General features: G+C 36.8%; 2 protein-coding genes across 3 annotated transcripts; both read right to left on the bottom strand.

The window, feature by feature from the left end:
- Nucleotides 1-3,328: 3,328 nt before the first annotated feature.
- Nucleotides 3,329-5,762, bottom strand: LOC143564874 (uncharacterized). 2 transcript variants are annotated; one of them, XR_013140955.1, is made up of 5 exons: nt 4,925-5,762; nt 4,258-4,371; nt 4,015-4,169; nt 3,798-3,920; nt 3,329-3,480 (listed from the first exon to the last, which is right to left on the bottom strand). XR_013140955.1 is itself a non-coding variant. In XM_077052017.1 (4 exons), exons 1-4 carry the CDS (start codon nt 5,633-5,635, stop codon nt 3,872-3,874), a joined length of 1,029 nt encoding a protein of 342 aa, XP_076908132.1. In that variant the 5' UTR covers nt 5,636-5,762; the 3' UTR covers nt 3,783-3,871. The 2 variants fall into 2 exon arrangements, 1 of the variants encoding a protein (XP_076908132.1); XM_077052017.1 differs by lacking the exon at nt 3,329-3,480 and having other exon boundaries at nt 3,783-3,920.
- Nucleotides 5,763-5,851: 89 nt separating this feature from the next.
- Nucleotides 5,852-7,690, bottom strand: LOC143564875 (uncharacterized). Its single transcript, XM_077052018.1, has 2 exons — nt 7,327-7,690; nt 5,852-6,046 (listed from the first exon to the last, which is right to left on the bottom strand). The coding sequence occupies exons 1-2, from the start codon at nt 7,669-7,671 to the stop codon at nt 5,852-5,854; spliced, it is 540 nt and encodes a 179-aa protein (XP_076908133.1). The 5' UTR covers nt 7,672-7,690.
- Between the last annotated feature and the right edge of the window lie 487 nt (nt 7,691-8,177).

Here is an 8,177-nt window from a genome sequence, read left to right as displayed (position 1 = left end):
GCGAAATGTCGAACGGAACGTTTAAGGCTCGATGCAAAAAATGTGGAAAATTTTACGCACAAGAGTCGAACTCCACTTTAAGGCTTCACCTAGAAAAACATTGTCAGCCCATGAAAAACAATCCGGCCACAGATCAAGCGCATATTTCAACCGATGGAGCCGACATTTGGGTTTTTAACCTCGAAACCGTTCGCGAAAGGATGACAAAATTTGTCATTCAAGAGGGCTTACCGTTTGATCACCTTGACAACCCGCGCTTGACAAGGTTGATTCAAGAAACGCTCCAACCTCGGTATCAACATGTAAGTCGCACTATCTTAAGACGCATTGTTTAAAATGTGAAAAAAAGCTAAACAGAATTAGTTTTGGGTTTCGAAAACTTAAAAACCGGTGTTAACTTAACTACCGACGTTTGGTCGGCTCCACACGGTATACCGTTTTCGTATCTTTGCTTTACCGTGCATTGGGTTAATCCCAACACGTGGCAAATGATGAAGCGTACGATCGCGTTTGAGTTATTTAGTTATCCTTACACCGGCCAAAACTTGATTTATATTTTAGATAATGTTATACAAACATTTAAAATACAAGACAAGCTTTTTTCCGTATCTTTGGATAACGCGTCAAATAAAACCGCCGCGGTACGAAACCTAAAACTAAAATACCAACCGATTTGTGACGGTGTTTTTTTTCATACTCGATTTGTTGCGCATATCATTAACTTGGTTGTGTAAGACGGTTTAAAAATTAAGCAAATAAAAAAGTTAACCGAGTGTTTTAGAGTAATGTTAACCGAAATTTTTAGAGCTAGTAAGCAAAGATATACAAAATATTTGCAATTGTGTATCGATACGGATTCCATCACTTTAGGTCCGTATTTCGACGTACCTACTAGGTGGAATTCGACTTGGTTAATGCTTGATAACGGGTTAAGACAAAGACCGACATTGGAATATGACAATCTTGCTAAGAAACGAAAGGTTTGGGCATTTTCGTCGAGAGGTTGGGAAACGATTTCAAAGTTAAGCGAGTTGCTTAAAGTTTTTAAAAATGCAACCACTTATTTGTCGGGTGTTTATTATCCGACGAGTCCGTTGGTTCTTCATCAAATTTGGTTAGTTTGTGTCAAAATAAACGATTTTGAATACGTCGATCCAATGTACGATTATATGATATTACCAATGAAATTAAAATTGAAAAAATATTTTGAAGAACTGCCCCTAGTTTTTACTTGTGTCACCGCGTTGAACCCGACTTTAACCATTACCGGGGTTGAAACTTTAATCGAAAAAATTTGTTGGGCTTTGGATTTGCATTTAGATGACCCGAATCATGCATCAAAACAAGTGAGAAAATTTAATACTTATTCAAAAAACATGTTTGAAATTATGCTCTTAAACATGGTTCGGCACCAAACGCTCGACAATCAATGGGTTTTGGAGAAAGCTCGTCATCAAGTAACGCAAACATAAGTTTGTTTAATGGTATAAGAAACGATAAAATTAAAAAAGTTCGTGGTAGCGCATCAAATAGCGAGCTAAGCCGGTATGGTGCAACCGATTTTATGTTCACGGAAAATGATTTTGAAAACTTTGATATTTGGGTTGGTGGAAGCAAATGGAACCCCAATTCCCGGGCTTGCCGCCATGGCCCGTGATTTACTAACCGTCCAAGCTTCTACGGTAGCTTTGGAAAGTGCTTTTCTTTGAGTGTAGGATTTTATCGATACGAAGGACGAGGCTAACACCGGAATTGTTGAAAATGTGCATTTGCTTAAAAGACCACTTGGATGCGGCGGACCGTATCCAACATAATTCAAATCAAATCTTGAAGGTGAACTCGATGTTGAAGGAAAACTACACGAGGAAGAAGCAGCAAATGGGTGCCGCACAACCACTAACCAAGGAAGAACAAATGTATGATGATTCGGTGCGATTGAGTAGTCCCGAACCGGATCTCGATGACCCGTCTAATGTCCCGTTTAATGTAGACGACGATAACGAAGAATAAAATCATTAAACGATGAAGCCAAAGCCCGAAAGGAAGAATAAAACAATAAACCGAGAGAATAAACGAATGAATTCAACGTCACGAAGATTTTAAACGTTTCTTTTCAAGTTATTTATGTATCATTTTGAAGCAATGATTATAAAAATGTTGAAAATGTGAAAAAAATCAATCAAAAACAAGAGTTTTTAGTTTTTTTTTTTTTATTTTTCGAGATTTTTTTTATTATTTTTTTCAAAAAACGGTTTTTTAACCGCTTATCGGTTAACCGGTTTGGTTAATACCCAAACCCGGCTAAACCAGTTAGGGGTACCTGACCCGGAAAATGTGAATAACCAGGTAGTACCTGACCCGATTAACCGGCCTACCCGGTTTTTTGGCGACATTAAAATAATCGGTTACTAAAAAAACCGATTATCGAATAACCGGTTACCGGTTTTGTGCACCTCTCTCTCTCTCTCTCTCTCTCTATATATATATATATATATATATATATTATGTTTCGAGGCTTACGCCTCAGTCCGGCTTGCCTCAAGAGTCTAGAAAACGCCTCGAGGCTCATTTCCGCCTTTTTAAACCTTGATTGACCGTTACACAACACACCGACCCACACATCCTGAGCAGAACTCGCTTTGACTCAATAATAACCTTACTTTAGGGGCTGTTTGGTTTATTCAGATCAGAATGAGTCAGATCTGAGTAAGCCTCTGTCCCATTCAGCAACAAGTTGTATATAGGTTTCGGGCATCAAAAACCGGTACCAACGTCTATATTACCGTTGGAACCGGTTACAACGGCTAGTAAATTCTTAAAAACCGGTTCCAACGGTAATATAGCCGTTGGAACCGGTTACAACGGTAATATAGCCGTTGGAACTGGTTACAACAGCTATATTTCTCTCAAAAACCGGTTCCAACGGCTATATTACCGTTGGAACTGGTTCCAACGGCTACTTTGACCATCAGCTGATTTTTTTAAAAAAAACCCGCCAGAACCGGTTTTTTCGGGTAGGAACCGAACCGGTACAATCTGGAACCGGATAGGAACCGTTTGGAAATATAATTAGTGGAACCGGGTATGGATTCGGGTTTAAAATACCCAGACCGGGTATAAGGTCAATCGGGTAGGAACTGGAACCGGTTCCGGGTCAGTTCCACTGGTTCGGTTCCGGAACCGGTGTTTTTGTGCACGTCTAGCAACAACCATAAGTCTGAATGATTCAGACCTAATTTTAACCACTCAGCTTGGAACCAAACAGTCTGAAGTCTGAATGAATCAGATGTAAACAAACAGCAACTCAAAATCAAATACATGTTACTATGTTAGGTAGATACCCTTTTGGGAGCTGTAATTTGTATTTAAGTTCCACGCATAAACACACGTCGTTGAAATCATTAGTTCAAACCCATGAAAACATATCCAAGAGTATACAGCTCAAAATATAATTCATGCTTCACATCTTTACAATCAGACCTACAACCAAAACAAAAAAAATGTGACAGTGTTGGTAGTTAGTACACAATCCATAGCAACTTATAACATTGAATAAACGCGTCAGTTTTGGGTTATATTTCATCTGTAACGAGTCAAACGGGTTAAAAGTAACCTATCTAACTCAAGCGCAAATGAATTAGACAGATTGAAAGTCAACCTAAGTGTATTCATAGGCATAAGATGATAAAAACAAATTGAGTTATTAAACGAAGTCAAGTTATTTGTAATAATGCAGTTATTGCAATGACATTTAGTGCATTATTATTTAATCCTCTATAAGATTCGAAAAAGTGTACCTGTAAAAAGAGAATCTTGAGCACCACGGCAGATAAAGAAAAAGATTCCTAAGATGCGATTACCGAGCTTCCTGCTAACACATAACATCACGAAACAGATGTTTTTTCTCATCATAAAACCATCTGCAAGAACAATGTGATCAACAAAGAGTTGTGATCCTTACTGTTATAACCTATCTAATTCTATAAAATGTTTTTTATAAGGTGAGAGACGCACTTGCAGAGAAAAAACCGTTCTGATTCGTCAAAGGTTTCTGTCTGTGAATGAGTTTGACCCTCTTTTTCTTCACTAAGCTTGCGTGGAGGAAGAACTCGACATGGACCATGAATCAGTCCAGCTGGTAATGCTATTTCGTGGTTGGATTCATATACCTAAAAAGCCCCAAACAAATAGATTATTTATCATAGCATAGTTTCTGTAATCATCCTATTAATTACTTATACGATTCAAGAAAATTACTTCATTGCTTTCGGGAGAACAAGGACGGCCAACACCCTCAGGCAAATCATCAGGAAAGAAACAGCGAGTCACAGTAAGCCACTTCTTATTTGTCTTATTATCCTCCCACATGCTCTGCAACCAAAATCTGATCAATTTATTTAAAGCTATAAAGAAATAAAGCAGCAAAAGTGCCCCAATATGCAAGTAGTGGGAGAAAAGTGATACAAATATCAAAAAACAAACTGCAAAACTACAAATTTATAACCGAAATGACAAGTAAACCAAAATCAACCGATTTGATATTTTAGATAAAAAAAATATTTTTTTTAAAATAATATGCTTCTTTAATGTGTATAAAGATATAAGTTAACTTGGTATAATATTTTTATTAAGTAATTAGTTTAATTAATTAATACATAAAGATAAACTAATTTGGTATAAATTATTTTATTAGCTACCGTAATTAAATTATAGTCTTCTACTAAGATTAATTATGTTAGTATAAAAAACTTGGAGTTGCGATTTTGAAACATACAGTCGAGAAAAGAACTTTGTAAAGTATATATGACATTTTCATAAAAAACTATTATGAATATTCGGTTAATCAGTTATAGACAAATTCAGAAGTTGCATAACTGAAAATCTAATTGGTTAGTCGATTTCAGTTTCAAACCAAGCTACTTACTTGTAGTTTATTAGGCATAAGATTGTCGCCAGTAAAGCTGAACAAAGCATAATCCTGAAGTTTAAATGTGGTCCCACTTACACAACACGACCCGTAATACATTTTCCCATCAATTTCATTTATTACACCGCCCACCCATTCAACATCATTCTCCCTGACCGTAGCACAAATTTCACTTGTTTTGACCATATTACCCCTCTCAATCACTTCCTCATTCTTCCCACTTTCACCATTTTGAGCTAACGCCTTTGAACAAACATCCGCGTCTTGACCATTCGATGACGTCAGCTGCTGATTGCAATTCTCATCCGATGATGCCACTGTGTTGTCCAAACATGGTTGACCTACAGCTGAGCTGGCAGATCTTTTTGGCATATTCACATTTCTCATAACGCGACCGTACTTCAGAGGCAATGGTTTCCCATTACTGATTGCCAAACACTTATCACAATGCCATTCGCGACACTCGTCACCAAAAACCGATTTGGGGTTGCATTGCAGACATCTTAAATGATACCCCTTTTCACACGCATCACATATAATTACATTATCCACCTCGTTAATCATACTTTTGCATGTTTGACAGGCCAAGGGTTTGCTCATGTAGTCTCGTGAAGGTGGGGTCCATGCGCGTTGACCTGGTGAGTGTGGATGTAAAACCTTCTGAACAATTTTAGCAATTTCATTGTGAGTGTTAACAGAAAGGTTCATTTGATGTTGCTTATGTTGATTTATGTTTGTCACATTGTTTGATAATCCAGTATTGTTATCAGACGAAGCGGATTGAGATTGTGTCGACCGTGATGAAGCATGTGATGGTTTGTGATCTGCAAACGAATCTGCTGCAAGTTATGAGAAAGTTATAACTATAATCAATTAATATATTAAAAAAGTAAAGTCATAACCAATTGATATAAAAAATAAAAGTTAAGAATCTTTACTGCTGGTTAAAACAGTAGACCCCACAGGTCTTACTTCACTTGTGGGCAGTTGATATGGTAAAGTTCTAGAATTGGAAATTGGGGAAGCATGAGCTGCAGATGAATTGTTCTGGAAGCTTCTAGAAGAATCGGGTGGTGTATAAGTAGCAGAATGTATTGGAAACACCTCAGATTTTTCCATCTAAATAGAAAAGTTAGCCACAAAGTTAACAAATTCTTGATAAAAATAGAATCTTGTCAAAAACAGGCGCCTCATGTAGTTCTTGGTCAAAAATAGGGTTCACAAGAGGTTTATATGTAAAACATATGAGAGATGCAAAATTCTGAATATCAGTGTTGTAAAAATCGCGATAATAACCGATTATCAGAGGGCTACCGATTCGATTTCACCCAATCGGGCCCTAAATTCGGTACCGGTCAAAATCTACAAAAAATTCCAACCCGATTAATCAGATTGGAGTTTTATATGTAATTTTCATTTTGTTTCTCTTTTCACATTCTAGTGTGTGTTTTCTCTTTAATATCTACCTCATCTTGACATCAATCACCCTTTCTTATATATTCTTGTAGACAAAGTCCAAGCCAGCAATTTATAATTTAACCTATTAAATTCAAGATATTGTTTTCTTTATGATGGGGTTTTTCCAATTGGTGTGAATGGAATTTGTCATCCTTAGTGTCTCTTTTATCCATGTTGAACAACTTCCATGTGAGAAGAGGAGCCATGGCGTTCGACAACAACGTTCATCTAAAGTATAAATGAATATTAATGTCGACGAGGTTAAGCAAGTTTACAGAACCGGTTATCATTTTCAGTCTGCCAAAAACTGGATCAGCGGTACGTATTTTTTTGTTCTTTATATCTTCACATAGATTTGTATCTAACTCTAGTTAAGTTATGGCTAACCATCCATTCTAAATTGTATGTATGTACGTTCTGAAAGATATAACATATTTAGAATGGATGGTTAGCCATAATTTAACTAGAGTTAGATACAATCTATATGAAAATTTACAGAACAAAGAAATACCGTTCATCTAGTTTTTCACAGGATGAAAGTGATAACCGGTTCTGTAAACTTGCTTAACCTTCTCGACATTAATATCCGTTTAATACTTCATATGAACGTTATTGTCGAAGGCCACGACTCCTCCTCTCCCATGAAAGCTGCTTAACATAGAGAATAGAAATACTAACGATGCCAAACGCCATACAGACCTATTGAAAAACACTCATCATAAAGAATTTTCTTTTAATCTTAATAAGTAAACACATAAAACTGTTAGCCCAGACTTTGTCTACAAGAACATTAGTGGTTGATGTCAAGATGATATAGAGATTAAAAACAAAACACACACTAGAATGTGTAAGAGAGTAAAAAGAGATACAAAACTAAAATGACATAAATTCCAATCTGATAAATATTAACTAATTAATAATTCAGCAAAGCCTAAAATTACCTTTTCCTTTGTAAGCTGCAATTTCTGAGCAATTGACATCATCTCCAATTTCCCATTAAACCCTAGATCCTCAATAACCATCCGAGACGCATCCCTCGGAAAAACATCTTTCGGGGCAAATTCGTTACAAATCCCGGCCAGTTTCCCCCTGGCTTCCGTCATGATGTTCACCTCCACCTTTGTGGGCTTCCCACCAGCCCTAATTCTCCCCATTGCCGACAACACCAGCACCATCTCCGCCACCTGCTTCAAGCAATGAGCACCTCTAGCCTTCTTATTCGCTGAATTGGATTCCTCAAAGGGTGGTCGTTTGTTGTTGTTGTTGGTAATACCCGTTTCGTCCATGGAATTCGGTGGGAATTGAAGGAGATTATAATCAGACGACATGAGAAGAAAGAGGGGGTTTATGGTTTAAAGTTTGGCGGGTAGACGGACGGATCGATCTTCAAGATTGATGATTGAGCCAAGTGTTGTTTGTGTAGGTTGTTGGTTTGTAGCCTCTGTTTGTTCGCTAGCTCCGTATTATATTTTGGAAATATAATAATCTAATTATAGTGTTAGACCAATAAGTTTTAAGTTCATATACCACTTCTTAGGCTATGTGTAGTGGAGGGGCTACAATTGAGGGCAAATTGTGACACGTGACGCCCAGTTAGCATGGAGTGAAAATTTGGTTTTGGGGTGTAATGGTGTAGGGGCTACAAGTTGGGCCTACAGTGTGTTTTTTTACTATTTTCTTTTTATAACTAAAATAATTAAATAAAAATGTATTAAAATTAAAAAATAAATACAAAAAAATACATAAACTAAAAAATAAATTATAATAAAAAATACACACTGAAATAAAAATA

This window comes from Bidens hawaiensis, unplaced genomic scaffold (assembly GCF_021521415.1).
Source record: "Bidens hawaiensis isolate Kalapana, Puna unplaced genomic scaffold, B.hawaiensis_p1.1 tig00022169_1, whole genome shotgun sequence".
NCBI lineage: Eukaryota > Viridiplantae > Streptophyta > Magnoliopsida > Asterales > Asteraceae > Bidens > Bidens hawaiensis.
The sequence above is the reverse complement of the archived record's forward strand: the minus strand, read 5'-3'. Positions and strand labels throughout refer to the sequence as shown.

Bases quoted from the DNA above. Each gene is read 5' to 3' on its own strand.
- LOC143564874 (XM_077052017.1), bottom strand. From the start codon at position 5,635: ATGAACCTTTCTGTTAACACTCACAATGAAATTGCTAAAATTGTTCAG. The intron at 4,170-4,257 runs GTAATTTTCTTG...GGGGCTTTTTAG, and splicing joins GTTCTCCCGAAAGCAATGAA to GTATATGAATCCAACCACGA. The intron at 3,921-4,014 runs GTGCGTCTCTCA...TTGTTCTTGCAG, and splicing joins GAACGGTTTTTTCTCTGCAA to ATGGTTTTATGATGAGAAAA.
- LOC143564875 (XM_077052018.1), bottom strand. From the start codon at position 7,671: ATGGACGAAACGGGTATTACCAACAACAACAACAAACGACCACCCTTT. The intron at 6,047-7,326 runs GTAATTTTAGGC...TTTTCTATTTAG, and splicing joins TGCAGCTTACAAAGGAAAAG to ATGGAAAAATCTGAGGTGTT.